The following is a 16,510-nucleotide window of genomic DNA, read 5'->3' as shown; positions in this document are numbered from 1 at the left end:
TATTTTTTTTTTAATTAATTAATTAATTAATTTTATTTTATTTTATTTTTATTATTATTATTTTTTTATAATTATATAGGCCTAGATAATAATAATAATTGTTGTTGTTATTATTATTATTATTATTATTATTGTTGTTGTTGTTATAATACAGTCAATGACTTCAAATCCCAGGGTTCTCTGAACGCAAACGCAACCTCTGCAACACGATTAGTTTTCACAGTGCCGCTCTCGTGCAGAGCTCACGCGTTCCGGCTGAAAGGAGTTTATGGATGATAAAGTCGAGGTCTGTCAACAGGACACAGGTCTGTATACGCTGCAGAACGGACGGTTTATTTGATTTCAGTAAGTGCATGTCCCAGAACACTTGAAACAGGTTTAATCTTATGCTAAACATTATATGCGTTTGTATCTCATGTTTTGTTTTTTCACACAGTGCAACTGTCGTCCCTGTCATTTTGAATGCTTAATATTAAAACGTGATGACCTTTATGAAACAACACTTGTCATGCGGTTTTAGATGTGAAATTGATCACAGTTTTAGTGCATTGCAATTGAGCAGTTAAAACGAGCACGTGCTGAGAAAATCTGATTAAGATTTAATCCGTAGTCCAGAAACCTTTCAGCGTTCTCTGTACATTTATTTGTCCCGTTAAATGTTCACCTAGCACGAAAATGTGAAACTTAAATTCAATGATCATCTTGCAGTGTAGTTACTGACTTTTGCATTTTGTAGAGCTTGCAAATGTACTTAGCACTGTTGCTGTTATTAATTATATTTACATAGGCTATGTGTTGTAATATATTTACATATGCGCAAAACTGAGATTGGCATATAACATATTACCAAAAGAAGATGGTCATAACATGGTTGTGATTCTGAACAGAAAACTGGCCATAGCTTTGGCAAATATAGTGTTACTTAAGTTTAATGGTTTTATTGTGGTTTTAGATTAGAAATCATCGTTGAATGAAAGTTATGGGGGCACGAAAAGTTTTGGTGACAGGATGCTCCTCTGGAATTGGTTTGGCGGTGGCTGTCCGTCTTGCAAAAGATGAATTAAGGCGCTTCAAAGGTAACAAGACTGCATATGAATGTAAAAAGCCTCTTAGAATTTTATATATATATATATATATATATATATATATATATATATATATATAGTTTCATAACATTACAAAGGAACACTTTCGAAAACTTTTCCTTTAAAAATGAATAACTAACACAGGAACTAATGCAACATGAAAAGGACACTAGTAGTGCAATATTAACATTGCAGTAACTAGTATTAATTAACATCAAACTGTGATTAATGCATTAGTAATATGTGGTAGTTCACTATTAGCAAATCAGTAACTTAGATTTTTTTCATACCTCCCAGAGGCTACATCCAGTTTCATAATTAATGTGAAACTAATCAATAATTATAACATGACAAAATATTTTAATTTTAATTTTGATTTGATCATCTACTTTAACATTTAACCACTTACAGAATCAATAGATAATATGTTAATAATTAGTACATTTGAACATTTTAACATAATAACTGACTATGGACAATTTTAAAGAAATTGATATTACATTGCAGTTTTTTTGCACCTTACAATTTTCTGGCATCCCTCTGAACTTAAGACTATATCATGGAGACTACTGGAACATTTTATCAGCCATACACCAAATGCTTAAAGGGGTCATATGATGCGATTTTAAAGATAATTATTTGGTGTAACAGAATATGTTGACATGCTTTTTTTTTTTAGAAATAGCCTTTGTGCACAGCCAGCCTTGTACTCTTCTAGGTTCAAAAAATGCGTCCATAAAATGCGTTGCACAAATTCGAACATCTGGGTTGTGCAGTTCTGTTGTAAATAAATCCTAACCAATGATTCCTAATTGCATCTACTTCCGGAAGGCCAAATAAAGTGCTTTTGCTTTCGCACTGAAACACACAGCTCTCCTGACATGGCTGCATCAACACCACTGCTCTTGCTGAAACCACACCTTCTTTCTTTTCGGTCACCTTTGGGCGGCATTATGCTAATATTTCCACATAGTGATGTAGACATGTGGGGGCGTGTTAGAACGAGCCGTTTTAGGTAGGCGTGGCTGACTCTCAAATTCAAAGAGATATTCTTTATAAAATTTAAGACTTTAGTCTTTGCAACTTTACAGATCTTCTTTATGCACCTAGAGCTTGTAACACTCCAAAGAGAAAAGAAAACTTGAAATCGCATCATATGACCCCTTTAAAAAAAAAAAGGAAGCTATGAAATAATTTGTTTAACATACCTCACAGAAAGATTTGGTTCGATGTAAATCTTTTTTTGTTTCAGATATCTCTCCTAATCATTATGAATCTTTAGAAGAAATAAGATTGGGTTTTCAAAAGCTTACAATGATTTCAGTCATCACCAGGGAGTCATATTTTCACTAGTGGGTTTAACAGGATTTTCACTTCAGAATTATGCATTCTACATTATGTACATTAATTATGAAACTAAATGTAATTTCTTAGTAGTTCTTTGGGAGGTATGAAAAAAATAGTAGTTACCAATTAGCTAACGGTGAACTAATGCATTCAACTGAGTGCTATTACTTACTAATTCGTAAATCGAAGTTTGTTGTTATAGTAGCTACTAGAATGTTAATGTTGTATTACTCATTTGTTCCTGTGTAGTTATTGATTAGAAATGGAACAATATTCTAAGGTCTTTCAGAATGTACATTAGCTAATAATCAGGTAAGTGTAGTATATGACATAGTAATGTTTTTAATGTTATTTTAAGTCTTACTGTTGATTGTGCTCGAGTTAGTTGTGGCCACTATGAGGGACCTGGATAGGAGAGAAGCTCTGGAGAAAGCAGCTGGAGAAACCCTCAACAGATCCCTGGAGATCCGACAGCTGGATGCCACCTGTGAGGACTCCATCAGAGAGTGTGTCAACAGCTTGTCAGATCGACGAGTGGATGTGTTAGGTGACACTGAGAGTTTCCTTCATTCGCTCCATCTTAGTTCCTGAGCAATGCGGCTTCATAGCGACATGGCCAAAAGTTGAGTGTCTTTTGACTTGACTAAAAACTTTTCAACAAAAATAGTTATCTGCTTATCTTAAGTTTTTATTCCACATTTGTGTTACCACACAGAGTTCATCAGATAAACTTGATGCTCAAATTTGCATCACTTGTATCAGCAATACATTTATTTATTTACCAAAACCAATTTTTTTTGTACTAGATTTGTCGCTGACTTTAATGTTTCTAAAATAAAAATAAAATTAAAATAATATCTCCGTTTTCACACGTGTAACCTTCTCACTGCTAATGGTGGCAGGATACTGAACCTATGTTTTAAAGGGATAGTTCATCCAAAATGGAAAATTCTGTCATTGTTTACTCCCCCTCATGTTGTTACAAATCTGTATGATTGCTTTTTCTTCTGCAAAACTCAAAAAGATATTTTGAAGAATGTTGGTAACAAAACAGTTTTGATTTCAATTAACATCCACTGAATGGACAAAAAAACATACATTTTTCAAAATATCTTCTTTTATTTTCCACAGAAAAAAATGTATACAGGTTGATGACAGAATTTTGATTTTGCATTTAGACTCTGCAAAATGCTACAGAATGTTCACCCAAATCCTGTTTGATTTAGACCAGGGGTGTCCAAACTGGAGGGCTGGTGTCCTGCAGAGTTTGACTCCAACCCCTATTAAACACACCTGAGCCAGCTAATCAAGCTTTTACTAGGCATACTAGAAACTTCCCGGTAGGTGTGCTGAGGCAAGTTGGAGCTAGACTCCGCAGGACACCGGCCCTCCAGGACTGATTTTAGGCACCCCTGATTTAGTGAATAATGTGAATAATTTTTTTTGTAGTGAATAATGCCGGTGTGGGTATGATTGGTCCTTTGGAGTGTCAGAGTGTAAGTGATATGCAGGAACTCTTCAACACTAACTTCTTTGGCCTGGTGAGACTGGTGAAGGAACTGCTGCCTGACATGAAGCAGCGTCAGAGTGGACACATCGTAGTGATGAGCAGTGTCCTGGGCATCCAGGGTAATACCACAAAGCTCATTATATAAGCTGTACACATTCAACTAAAATAATCATACAATTACAGTTTAAAAAATATATTTTTAGAGTACTCCTTTTTTTTTCAGGACTACTTTTCAATGATGTATATGCTGCCTCTAAATTTGCTGTTGAGGGGTTTTGTGAGAGTCTTGCTGTGCAAGCTATGAAGTTTAATGTCAAGTGAGTACACAAAACTAATTCTCTAGCAAACTGATAAAAAGGGCTAGGTTAACTAAATATGCTCGGAGGTAAAATTCACTTTTAATCATCTGGTCCCAAAGTGATTTTTAGTGGATGTTCCATTCTAGTCTAAAATCTTAAGTGTATTTTTTTAATAAACTGTACTTGCAGGTAAAATAATATTAATGAAATAAAAGGCCACTTAAGTGTACTTAAAAAGAATACACTTTCATGACTATGTTTCTTAACACACTTTTGTACACTTAAAATTTGCACTTTGTAATAATGTCAAACTAAAAGTATTACTTTAAAGTCTTTTGTCATGCTTCAAAGAATTACATTTATTTTGATGTGCTTTAGTCTGTTAGTCTAAACATGTAAAGTACTGATTAAACAGTTAACTAGAGTATCATTTGAGATTACATGTAAAGTTAATATTTTTAATTGTAATAAATTGCAATGTCAAGTGTCCTAAAACATTACATTCAATTCACATTTGTGTATATTCTTTTAAGCATATTATTTTCATAATGACTCTTTTTAAAAGTATGCTATAGTGTACTCCTTTTTCACAAGGGTAAACATGTGACAACTATTAACATGCGACAACCACAAAGTGCCTAAATACCTTTTGTCTTTTTTTTTAAACTATGTAGTTTTTTTGAAACTATCAACTATGTACAGTATGTTAATGATGCATAAACATTCATGCATTGTAAGAATGGATTTTATACAAATCCCACAGGATGACGTTAGTGGAGCCAGGCCCAGTTGTAACTGAGTTTGAGAAGAAAGTGTATGAAGAGGCAGAGAAGATGGATCTGTCAGAGACTGATGAGGAAACAGCTCGCATCTTCCGTCAGATCTACCTGCCATATTCACGTAAAGTTTTTAACTCAGTCGGGCAGACACCTGAGGACGTGGCAGAGGTGAGTGTGTGGATGGGCTGTTCTTTCGTTCATTAAGGCTCCCTGTTCAACTGAGTGACAGAAAAATGTCTCATTTCTTATAGCAAACTCTCCAGCTGATTGTGTCCAAGAACCCTCCATTTCGTCATCAGACCAATCGTTTGTACATGCCATTGACTGCCATGAAGCATGCTGACCCTACAGGGCAACTACCCATAGATGCGTTCTATAAAATGATCTTCCAGCATGACCGTATGCTCAATGCTACTCTGAGTATTCTACGCATACTTCACAGGAGAATGGGTCATGGTGCTGCCTAAAAAGCCCTCAGAGGATTTTGATGGAGAAAACCAATTCAAAAACATCTCAGAGACCGTTTCATGGCCCAAAAATGGGTCAGTGCTCAATGCAAATAATAAAATGCAACAAACCACTATTAGTATAGCAACAGTTTTGCTACGGTGGTCGGCACTTGATGTCCAATGTAAAGTCTGGATCCTGAAGCACTGCTCTGATTTTAACCTCAAGACAGTTACCATGATCAAATACATAATGTTTAGTTGCAAATTGCAGTGTGTAACAGCTCTAGTGTCCTTTTCATGGTGTAATGGTTTTTAACAGTCAATAACTGCAGACCGGAGATCTCCAAAATGGGGCGTAAACTCCAAAAGTGGGCAGAACCTCCAAAATGGGGCGGGGTCTCCTCGCGCAAAGACTTTCACCATTCAGCCAGAGCGGCTCCAGCCAATTGTTATTGACTTACATTTCAAAATAAAACTTTATAAATTAAACATTGTTTCTAGTTCATCTAAAATAAAATATGCTATATAAATAAATATTCTCCGTGAGAGCAGAGCCCAAAGCTAGTGGCCAGTGGTGTTCGGACTGGAGTTTGAACCTCTGCTTAATGATATAAACGCAAATTACCCACAAGCCGTCCCAGCGCAGCGCAGGGGAAAGATTTTACTCCATGGCTTTGTTCTAAGCAACGGGGGTGTTGTAGGGTATTCGTAGGGTAGGAGGGGGTAGTGACGCTGGGTGTGACTAAATAGGTGCTATTGTCCGGTGAAGTCCGGTTGGGGAGTTACGGAACGATCTCATATGGCATAATCTTATTAACTGTTTATCTCCTGAACTGCAACTTTCTTTACCACGCTATTCAGCGCCAATCCCGCCGTGCAGTCAATTTCACTGGTTAAGGTTAGGGTCAGGTGTGGGGTAGGTTTAGGGTTTAGCATTTTTGTAGCATAGTGTAGGAAATCAACACTTTAATTGACACAACCAATAAAATCTTTAGAATCAGCTGTGGGGCGGAGTTTGCACTGAAGTGGATTGGGGTGAAAAATTGCGCATGCGTGTCATGTGCCTGTCTGTCAATGGGAGGAAGCCACGCCCTATTTTGGAGCTCCCACCCTGTTTTGGAGTTCTCCAGGCTGCAGTTATACCCTTCTCTAGAATTCAGAAAAACTTCCACCGGTGGCTGTTACGTGAACTGCAGCCAGCAACTTAGGCCCCGTCCACACGGAGACCGTTTAGCTGTATAAATATGCATACATTTTGTATCGTATAGGCGTTTCGTCCTCACGGATCCGGCGTTTTGGGAGAGTGAAACCAATATTTTTTTAAACCGGGTCCCAGAGTGGATAAATCTGAAAACGCCGCCCTTGCGTTTTCATGTGGACAGCGAATCCGTATATTTTCTGAAACGATGACGTCATCAGCCCACGTCTCTCCCCTAGTCAGACACCGCTACGTCACGTAACAGCAACAAAAACATGAACAAACACTGAACGCTATTTAATCTTTTTATTAACTAACATTAACACAGACTAATAAATGTATTGTTCCATGTTCGTTTGTATGCGCGCAAGGTTTATGTGCATAGTCCAAGTCTTCTCCATTTTTAGTGTATCTCTGTGGCAGAATTACAGCGCCACATACTGGTCTGCCATGTATACTACATGGTTTTGTGTCGGTTTCGTGGTTTCGTGTGGACGCAGATATTTCTTGAGACTAGGGGAAAAAAAAGATCGGATAGGGAAAGCTCTAGGCTTCCTGTGGACCTTAGCCTTACTTAAATTCAGTGCCCCGATATAGTCACGGCAGTTCTTTTTGTTCTTATCTAGTACAAAGGCAGCTACAGCACAAACATGCCACCAGAAGTGCAGCTACCGCGATTAGCACTTGCTCTTTCTCCCCGAGCTTTTCTCACACAAATAAACACACAACAAAAATGACAGCGGTGAGAAAGCAGCAGTTAAGAAAGCATCTGATCATAGCAATGTGGATATGTTTGCTGCAGTTCGGCATCACGACCACAGGTGAGGTAATTAAAATTACACTGTTATGTTATTTGATACTGAAGTGTTAGATCTGGCTATGTGAGACTATTTTGAATTATTTAGAATTTTCCCTTTCTTTGCGTGACACATCCACGTTACAGACATATAGTATATTAAACATTATGTAAGCATTTGTTTCTTGTGTTATAGAACGGAAGAGAGGCTCTCGGGAGCTCTCGTAATGTAATATCCTTTTGATATTCCAAAAACGTCCTCCACATAATCAGTCTACAGGCTTTCAAAAGCCCAATTCGGCAACTCGTTCCCGGGTTCGTAGGGTCACTAAATGCTCCACTGAATAAATCGCCATCCGAATCCGTTTTATCACTGAGGTGCCATCCTAGGAAGTCCGGGAAAGTCTTGTTTTTTTAAAGTTTCGCTACAAGCTGTTCATAAATTGGCAATAAGAAAGAAAAATTAATACATGAAAATTTTTAGCCCTTTAAAATAAAATACGGAAAACGTTTATTTTCAGTGTTTAGGGTCTTGCAAGGCTTCTCCCGTGTGGGAATATTATGTTTGGGTTTAAAAATAAAAATAAAAAATCCAATGATTCAACAAATCGATACTGTTGGAGCTCTATTGGTATTCAGTTCATATGACTCATGTATAAATTGGTACTTTAGTTGCTTAGCAATGTGCAACTAAATTCCAAACAAACAAAAAAACTGGCAAACAATTTTTTTGTTGTTGCTTAAATTAATCTCAATTATTGAGTGGGTTAGTGACATTATGTGGTTGCTTTGCAACGACATAAATGAGCTACAGACTTGAAGTTTCCCACGTGCAAAAACAAACAACTCTTGTATTCATGACTACATGGAGAAGCTGCAATAGCACTGAGTACCGATAGAGGGCGTGTCGATGCCAGATTTTGTTTTTAAATTCTCCATGTGAAAGCCTCTCCACCACGAATGGCTGATGGCGTTTAATCATTGAGTATCCAGTGAGCTTATTGTCATTATGAGCATCATTAAATAGATGTTTTGGATTAATATTTGACAAAAAGTGTTTAATGAGTACTAGAGTTTCCCAGTTTGTGTGTCCTAAAACAAAATAATGGATTCAGAATGCACGGAAATATAAAAGAGGTGAGACAAAGATTAAGACATTTGGGAAATGTAGTTTCTACTGCTTTATTAGAAGTAACATATTTTACAACTTTGTCTGTAGAAAGAAACTGAAAACCTGTTTATATACAATGATTTTAAACTACTTTTAAACAAGTATAGGAAATTAATAATGACAATAGAAAATATCTATGGCTGTTCTAGTTATGCAAGACCAATACACAGTCACATCATCACCTTAATGCTAATAAAAAGTACATTTACTTTTTGTTCTTTTTAGTACATATTCATTTTAGAAACATAAGACTTCTCATAAACAAGTAGACCTAAACAAGGTGAAACATATTTACAGAAGGGTACTGGAATTTCAAAAATATCTGGAAAACTGTATCATGAGAAGTGAAAAGTTGTGAATTAAAGGAAGACCTATGCTGGGTTAGCAAAGCTTAGTAGTACTTATGTACGATAACAAAGAGGTCCAGAATGTGCTCCAAAACCACCACAAGCCTTGAAATGTGGTACATGAAAATTTAATAGATTAAGCACAAATACTATTTAAAAAAATAATAATGTATGGCTGAAAGCAATGTTTATGTGCCATAGTTTAGTGAAATGGGCGTGTTCCTCTTGGTGATAGTAAGAAAACACCTGTCGGTGTCATCAAATGCAGGTCTTACAGTTGGAAATATTGAAGAGGGATGAACATACGGACATGTTACAGAAAGCCAGGGGCATCACTACATGGTAGCGTTTCCCATCTCACGCCTTCTGACCAGACACGACAGATGTCATCGTCTAGGCTGATAGGGTGGGAACTGCTAAAGATGCAGACAACACTGCATGCTATATAACACCTCCCTGAGGAGTGACAGAGCAATAGCAGACCATTAGAACCCTGTTAGCCATGTACCCAACACACAACACATATGCTTGCTATCCAAACCAAAAGGAGCTGGAATATGTTTAGACCACATGGAAATGCTGGACCTGAGGGATCAAATTACATTAAACTAAATCAACCACACTGCCTTGGCTTCATAAAGCTCCAGAGGAAGACTTTCTAGTGGTCAAGTGTCAGCTGCAGCTGTTCAGTATTGAAATGAAGTACTTGTGAGGGCTCAGGAACACAGTGAGATCAGTTCTGCAACGGTCATCGGCTCTAAGAGTGCTGGTTGGTGGGTTCTGATCAGGAATGTTTGAGGAAAGGAAGTTGGGTGTCACTGAAGAAGTGACGCAGAGCAGCAGCCTAATAACACAGCTTAATACATCAATGTTCCACAGGTAACTGTGGTTCCAAATGTGGTTATAAAAGGAAAAATAGAAAACAAATTTACACAAGGCAAGACTATAAGGCAGTGACTGGCTGGGATTTTGAGAGGGAACGGGTAGAGCATTGGCCAGCACAGGCCTATGTAAGACGGTGAGGTCACTGAAGAAAGTATGTTCAGTAAAATCATTTCCACTGATACAACACAACACTGAAAACATGCTAAACACTGGCCTGTTTTAGAGATGCGCTTTTATGCACTGTTGTTATAAATGCTGAACTAGGATTTCAGGGTTTTCTTACCGTCTTTCTCTCTCAAGCTTTTCCCCTTGAAGTGCTTCACAGATGCCCCTCTACATTCATACAAATACTTTTACAAAACGTATAAAATCATTTTAAATCAGAATATTTTCACTTGTATTGGTCTCTATATACCTCTGTTTTTATGTGCCAATCTGTTTCTGAATGCTAGACTAAATAAATATCACTAAAATTTGTAAAAATTCTAATCTCATTATGTGTGTGTGCATGTCACTCAAAAGCCTGGTGTATAAATTCCGACTGTATCAGTTGCTGCTGATGAAACTGGGGCGGAACTGGCGAACTAAGCAATCATGAGTTGCTCTTCTTGTAACAGTAGTAACATGGAACCTGAGGAGATCTCACAAGTCCCACATAATATATTGGGAGTAGTAAGGCAGTTGTTATGGGGGTCACTAAAAACAACAGAGACAGAAAGAGGGTGAAAACACCCACAAGGCAGTTTGGAAAACATAAGACAATAAATAAAAAAGAAATTTCCTTCAACATTTCACTTTTCTCTCAATCTATTTAAAAAAAAAGTTTGTTAGTTTCAGGAGTGTCCCCAAGTCTTTGAAATGAAAGACGTGGTATTCTTCATATACTTTTTTTTTTTATAATTAAGTCCATCTGTGACAGAACGTCTTACTTCATTAAATTGTCTTTTCTTTTTAAGACAACACAAATTTCCCTTTAACTTTCTTTCTGCAAACACCAGCAGACAGTCTTTTTGACGCAAAACAGTCAATCCTAATCCAATTAAAATCTTGGAAATGGGCTGACAGGTAAGTAAAAAAAAACAAGCCTTAGAGTGATGCTTGTCAACTCTACTCTCTCAAAGTCACAAACATTAAAGGTAGTTTGAGCTGCTCAAGCAAACACCTGCATCTTCCCATTGGACTCCTGGACATGCGAAATCTGGGTCTGAGTAGGAACTGTGACGGCTGGGCTGGGGGTGGAGTCAGACCAATCGGACACACAGTGAGGGGAGGGACTGGACCAGGGCTCTGGAGACTCTGGAGAAGGGGTCAGGTAAGGATGTTCACTGGGCACATGCAGGTAATGCTTGGGTGTCGCATCCATGGCAGAGCTGTAGGGTGGTGTGGGGTAATCCTCCTGGCCTGCGGTGCCAACGCTCGCCTGTGCCGGGGGTGCCTGAGACGGGATAGCCTGTGCTTGCGAAGCCTGAAGGGCTGCCGAGGCTTGCGGTGGCTGAGTCTGTGGCTGCTGTGGCTGGTAGAAAGCTGGAGGAGGCTGTGCCTGTTGTGGGGTCGGGGGAGTGGAGGATCCCATGCGGGTGAGGTTGGGGTTGGTAAGGGCGTGGCTGTGAAGTTGCTGCGGCTGCTGCTCTGCAATGGGTGGCAGTTTGACTGGGCTAGAGGGTGTGTTGGAGACGGGTGTCGGCTGCAGGATGGGCTGCTGGGCATTACGGAACACCTGTTGCTGGTGCATGAGCATGCTGCTCTGCTGCAGGGTCGGTGTCCGAGGGAGCATGCCTGCTTGGCTACTTACTGCATGCATAATGTTGACCATGGGCTGACTGCACTGAGAAGATGGAGGCATGCGGTTGTGCCAGTCAAATGGCACGCTTACTGGACTTACTATACCCATGTTGAGGCTCATCTGGCCGGCATTCAGCACGCAGTTGTGGGGGCCTTGGTTGACGCCGCCTCCTTGCATGGCCACACGCCCATGCATGGAGAGCCCACCATCACTCAGGTCACTCAGCTGAGCTAGGGAGACTGCAAAAGGGCTGGTGCCATCCAAGATACTGCTGTGCACCATTGGAGTGGTAGGGACTGACATGGAAGAGTGGAAAAGGCCAGAAGAAGGCATGGCGGCCGGTGAGGTTGGATTGGTGATGTAGCCGCCATTGCTGGTACCTCCGCGTGGTGAATCCAGCGAGTCGACAGGGGAGAGCGTGACAGAGCTCTCCAGCAAAGCATTCTGCATGTCTAGCGTCAGCCGTTTGTTACGTCCTTTGGCTGAATCTTTCAGGTTGGTAGTGTGCTGTCCACCTATGCCTTTAGCCCCTGGGCGACGGTTCTTCTTACCCTGCTGGGTGCTTTTCAGCCCTTGGAGGAAGTTGCTGGGAGGGTACATGAGTGGTGAGAGTGTGTGGCTACCAGATAGGTGGTGACCTGCCCCTGGATGTCCCTGCGGACTTCTCACAGTGTTATATTCATCCAATAGCTGAACAATGTCATGGTGCATGCGCTCCTGGGCAATATCTCGAGGGAGCCTGTCCATGTGATCTGTTATCTCCCTGTTAGCAAAGTGAGCCAACAACACCTTTACAGCCTCACAGCTACCTTCCCTGGCAGCCAAGAATAGTGGAGTTTCCTCCTGAAGATAGTAGATAGATTATAATTAATATCTAATCTATGTTAATGTTAATGTTAATCTAATCTAATAATTAACAACATGGCTACGAGATAGTTAAATCTGAATATGAAAGAATAAAATTGCAAACCTTAAGGTCCTGCATATCTTTATTGGCACCGTTCTTCAACAAGGCAACTGTGGCTTCAACATTGTTTACTGCTGCTGCCCAGTGCAAAGCTGACTTTCCTGTGGAGATAGAATGGAACCATCAGAAACAATGCAACCTCACATCAAGAGCAGGAACTTTTTCTTTTCTTTTGCATTTACCAAGTTCATCAACAGCATTGACATCAGCATGGCAGGTGATCAACTCTTCCACCATGCCTTCTACTGCCAGACGGGCTGCAAGGATCAGAGCAGTGGAGCCATCACACATGCGTGCATCCAGGTCTGTGGCACGATTCCTGATCAGAATCTGCAGAAGCAAGAATATGGGATACATGAGCACTGACATTGTTTCAATAGTCCATATCTACTTATATATTTGGTTGTAGGTGACTTTACCTGGAAAACCCCCTGAGCATCAGCTGCTACAGCTGCATGCAGAGGTGTGCGGCCTGTGTTATCCTGTGCGTTTGCATCAGCCCCAGCATCCAGGAGCCGTTTAGCTGCATCAGCTCGGGCATAGCGTGCAGCCAGATGCAGAGCGGTCTCTCCAGTGCGGTCGGTCTGAGCTGCAAGCGATGCTCCCTGGTAAATGAGGTCAGATATGATGTTGGCGGAGGATTCTTCTGAATCATCATCTTCGGTCACCTCTGGCTCCAGCCCACCTCCACAGAAGGATGCCAGCATCAGGGGTGTGAAGCCATCTAAATGAAATAATAGTTTGTAAATGTTTTGAATACATTTTCTATTATTGTATCTAAACGTTATCTATGCAAGGCCACTGATAAGGTAGGACAACTTGGCCTAACCAAGGAGTAAGAGTAGAAAGCCAAACATATCGTACCAGGGCCTCGGACATTGACGTCCATGCAATCGCTGTCAAACTCTCCCTGTGGAGGCGTGAGAGCCATGGAAGGTGGCATACGGATATCTGCCGCTGCCAAGTGGTGCTGTGTCCACTGTCTGCTGTCAACTGCATCCTCACCATCTGACAGAATACTGGGCTCTTCCACCTGTACAAAAAAAACCAACAATAGTAAGATATACAACTGTTTCATTGATGCATACATCGTAAGAGAAATAATAAATGGTCAGTCACCTTAAGTCGTTTTGCCTCTGGGCAGTCTGTGTCTATCCACTGGTCACTGTGATCTGCCAATAGAGACTCTTCCACTGTCTTTGGCATGTGTCTGCAAAGAGTCATGAATGCTAATTAGTCCCTTTGAAAGGGATATTTTGATAAACTATACTGACAATATTTATATTAAAAGCACTGATAATGCATGAAAGACTCACTTCATGCCAAGGGAATCTTGCCCCACAGGTTCTCTGCGGTTCTTGTTACTGCTTGTTTCCTTCTTGAGCAAGAAGCCCTCAGGGAACCAGAGTGTGCTGTGTTCACGTTTGCGGCGGGCAATCAACATGCCCACCATCAAGATTACCAACAAGAAGAGAGAAGGTACTCCTACTAATAGTAGCTTACCCCATTCAGGGATCTCATCAGGGAGCTCATCAGGATATTTACTTTTTTCACCTAAAAGAGTATGATTAGCGGGATTATAAAATCCAACTGTACCAATGGGACCTATGTAAGAAAGCAATTAAGTCTGTGTAAGTGTGGATACTTACTGTACACTTCCTTTAGGGTGTATGGGAAATTCAACATCTCCTGAGCAGACAAAGCACCCAGGTATTCAGCAGCGCTGTTAGCATTGCGGAAGCAGTCATCTGAACCCTGTGAGCAGAGCCTGTTATCTATTTCCAAGTATACAATAGACCTGCAGAGGAACCAAAGAGTATTTGTTAAGGCACATTCACATTAGTGAAATTTTGGTGATATTTTGCTGACAAATGTTTGGTATTGTCAATATTGTAGCGATGCACGAAGCACTGCTTACTGAGAGGTGTACTTCCAAACTAAGCTGTTTTATATTGGTCAATGATCCAAGTTCAAGAAACTCGAATGCAAATGAAAGAATGCAAAATTTCGCTGTACAAAGGTAAAAAAGTAAATGAGATTTAATTGCACTGATTACTTCAGTAACCCCAACTTACCCAATGACCTCTTGCTGAGGTTGAAGCTCCCGTTTAACGCGTGTCTCACGTCCTTTATAGGGTCTGATCATGTATTCCCCATTCTGATCTAAACGGAAACGCAGTGTGGTGCGCAGGATTGCACTTAGTTTCTGCAGGAAAGCAGTTCGTGTCCTTAGCAGCTCCTCGGGAGGCAGCAGAACTACAATAATCAGGATGCCTTCTGCAAGGTCTTCTGGAATCTTCTCTGCACAATCCAGTCCATCCCAGCCACACTCTTCAGTATTGCAGCCTTGGTCGCAGAGCCCATCTGCGTAATGGTCGGTACAGTATGTCTCATAGATGGGGCTGAGGGAAAAGAGAATGTGTTAGAGGAAGGCCATCATAAACAGTCCTATGAAGCATGATTAGACTCAGTACAAGACTTACTTGCAGACTTTCTCTTTGTTCTTGCAGTCGAAGTTATCATAAAGGCACTCTGCATTGTTGCAGAACTCATCACACTGACTATTGTTGAAGAGCCGCCAGCAACGAGGGTCTGTGCAGTGTGCCCAGGGGTTCGCAGCCAGAGAGCAGTCACCTCCATCCCAGCGGCAGGCAAACGAATTACATTCTTTATCACACACACCGTCATTGGCCTTGCCGTGACATTCAGCATTAGGGAAAAGTAACATCGGCCCTGGTTCCTGTTCGCAACGGTTGCCTTTCCAGCCGTTGATGCACTGGCAGTGGAAAAAAGGGAATCTGGTTTCCTCTGAACACAAGCCTCCATTGCGGCAAGGTTTGGAGGAGCAGCCGTCATTGCTGCGGTGCTGACACAGTGGCCCGCCAAAGCCCTGAATACAGGTGCAACGTGCACCTCGTGAGGTAAGAGTACAGCTGCCACCATTGTAGCAAGGCAGCTCTTTGCAGTTCATGCTCCTCTCACAGTTAGCACCTGCGTACCCCTGAGAAAGAGACAAGGAAGAGTTAAGTAGTTGCTTTTGAAGTTTAACAGTACAGTAAAGATCATAATGCTATAGTTTATATCATATAAGGCCTGGATACTCACAAGCTGACAGGTGCAAATGTATCCCAGTGGCGAGCTGCTGGACACGGAGCATACCCCTTCGTTCTTACAGGGCTGAGATTCGCACACACTGAATCTATTCTGACACCCTCGTCCTGAAGACACAATGAAGTGAGTATTCAGAGACACATTACAATGTTGTTTATGTAAATCACAGACACATTTTTCAGTTTTCAGACATCCCTCACCTGTGAAGCCAGGTTTGCACATGCACTGGTAATCATTGGGCAATTGTCTGCAATCCAAGCTGTTGGAGGGGTTGCAGGGGTTGGAAAGGCACTCGTTGATGTCTCCCTCACAGCGTTCTCCAGTGAAGCCAGGAGGGCAGTTACATCTGTACCCTCCAACCCTGTCCACACAAGTGCCATTGTTTTGACACTTGGGCATGCCCCGAGGCCATGAGGGAGTTGCGCATTCATCCTCATTTATCTCACAGAGGACCCCTAAAAAGGTCATAATAAAAACATTAGTGACCTTATTCCAACCGATATCTAACTATGTACACTACTGGTCAAAGGTTAGGGGTCAGTAAGATTTTTTTCTTGAAATAAATGAATACTTTCAGCAAGGATGCATTAAATTGACCAAAAGTGACAGTAATGTATGTTACAAAAAATATGTTTTAAATTATGCTCTTTTTGTTCTATTCTTCATAGAATTCTAAAAAATCATGTAGCACAACTGTTTTCAACATTGATAATAATAAGAAATGTTTACTGAGCATCAAATCAGCATATAAGAATGATTTCTGAAAGATCATGTGGCACTGAA

The 16,510-nt window shown here is 40.6% G+C and overlaps 2 protein-coding genes across 6 annotated transcripts in view; one reads left to right on the top strand and one right to left on the bottom strand.

Annotated features, from left to right (window-relative positions):
- The first annotated feature begins 217 nt into the window (after nt 1–217).
- On the top strand, nt 218–5,833 carry LOC107563320 (retinol dehydrogenase 8). Of its 3 annotated transcripts, none has more exons than XM_016248167.1 (7): nt 218–305; nt 953–1,076; nt 2,818–2,979; nt 3,882–4,061; nt 4,166–4,259; nt 5,005–5,188; nt 5,272–5,833. In XM_016248167.1, the coding sequence occupies exons 2-7, from the start codon at nt 971–973 to the stop codon at nt 5,485–5,487; spliced, it is 942 nt and encodes a 313-aa protein (XP_016103653.1). In that variant the 5' UTR covers nt 218–305; nt 953–970; the 3' UTR covers nt 5,488–5,833. The 3 variants fall into 3 exon arrangements, with proteins under 3 accessions (XP_016103653.1, XP_016103655.1, XP_016103654.1); XM_016248169.1 differs by having other exon boundaries at nt 2,814–2,979; XM_016248168.1 differs by having other exon boundaries at nt 218–345.
- A 3,307-nt stretch (nt 5,834–9,140) lies between these two features.
- LOC107563318 (neurogenic locus notch homolog protein 2-like) overlaps nt 9,141–16,510 on the bottom strand; it is a 32,738-nt gene continuing 25,368 nt past the window's right edge. For 2 of the 3 annotated variants that reach the window (XM_016248164.1, XM_016248166.1), the window contains exons 22-33: nt 15,928–16,182; nt 15,722–15,834; nt 15,100–15,617; nt 14,692–15,018; nt 14,266–14,414; nt 13,933–14,170; nt 13,736–13,826; nt 13,481–13,649; nt 13,036–13,340; nt 12,799–12,946; nt 12,620–12,717; nt 9,141–12,492 (exon numbers count right to left, since the gene is read on the bottom strand). In XM_016248164.1, the coding sequence (XP_016103650.1) occupies nt 11,017–12,492; nt 12,620–12,717; nt 12,799–12,946; nt 13,036–13,340; nt 13,481–13,649; nt 13,736–13,826; nt 13,933–14,170; nt 14,266–14,414; nt 14,692–15,018; nt 15,100–15,617; nt 15,722–15,834; nt 15,928–16,182 (3,887 nt within the window). In that variant the 3' untranslated portion in view covers nt 9,141–11,016. Of the gene's footprint in view, nt 12,493–12,619; nt 12,718–12,798; nt 12,947–13,035; nt 13,341–13,480; nt 13,650–13,735; nt 13,827–13,932; nt 14,171–14,261; nt 14,415–14,691; nt 15,019–15,099; nt 15,618–15,721; nt 15,835–15,927; nt 16,183–16,510 lie in introns of all 3 variants that reach the window. The other variant, XM_016248165.1, reaches the window with a different exon arrangement.

This window comes from Sinocyclocheilus grahami, unplaced genomic scaffold, assembly GCF_001515645.1.
Source record: "Sinocyclocheilus grahami isolate Dianchi unplaced genomic scaffold, SAMN03320097.WGS_v1.1 scaffold868.1, whole genome shotgun sequence".
Lineage (NCBI taxonomy): Eukaryota > Metazoa > Chordata > Actinopteri > Cypriniformes > Cyprinidae > Sinocyclocheilus > Sinocyclocheilus grahami.
The sequence above is the reverse complement of the archived record's forward strand: the minus strand, read 5'-3'. Positions and strand labels throughout refer to the sequence as shown.

What these genes read in the sequence shown, in the direction of transcription:
- LOC107563320 (XM_016248167.1), top strand. Translation starts at nt 971, where the DNA reads ATGAAAGTTATGGGGGCACGAAAAGTTTTGGTGACAGGATGCTCCTCT. An exon ending in TCGACGAGTGGATGTGTTAG is followed by an intron (nt 2,980 to 3,881) that starts GTGACACTGAGA and finishes TTTTTTTTGTAG; the next exon opens with TGAATAATGCCGGTGTGGGT. An exon ending in CACCTGAGGACGTGGCAGAG is followed by an intron (nt 5,189 to 5,271) that starts GTGAGTGTGTGG and finishes CATTTCTTATAG; the next exon opens with CAAACTCTCCAGCTGATTGT.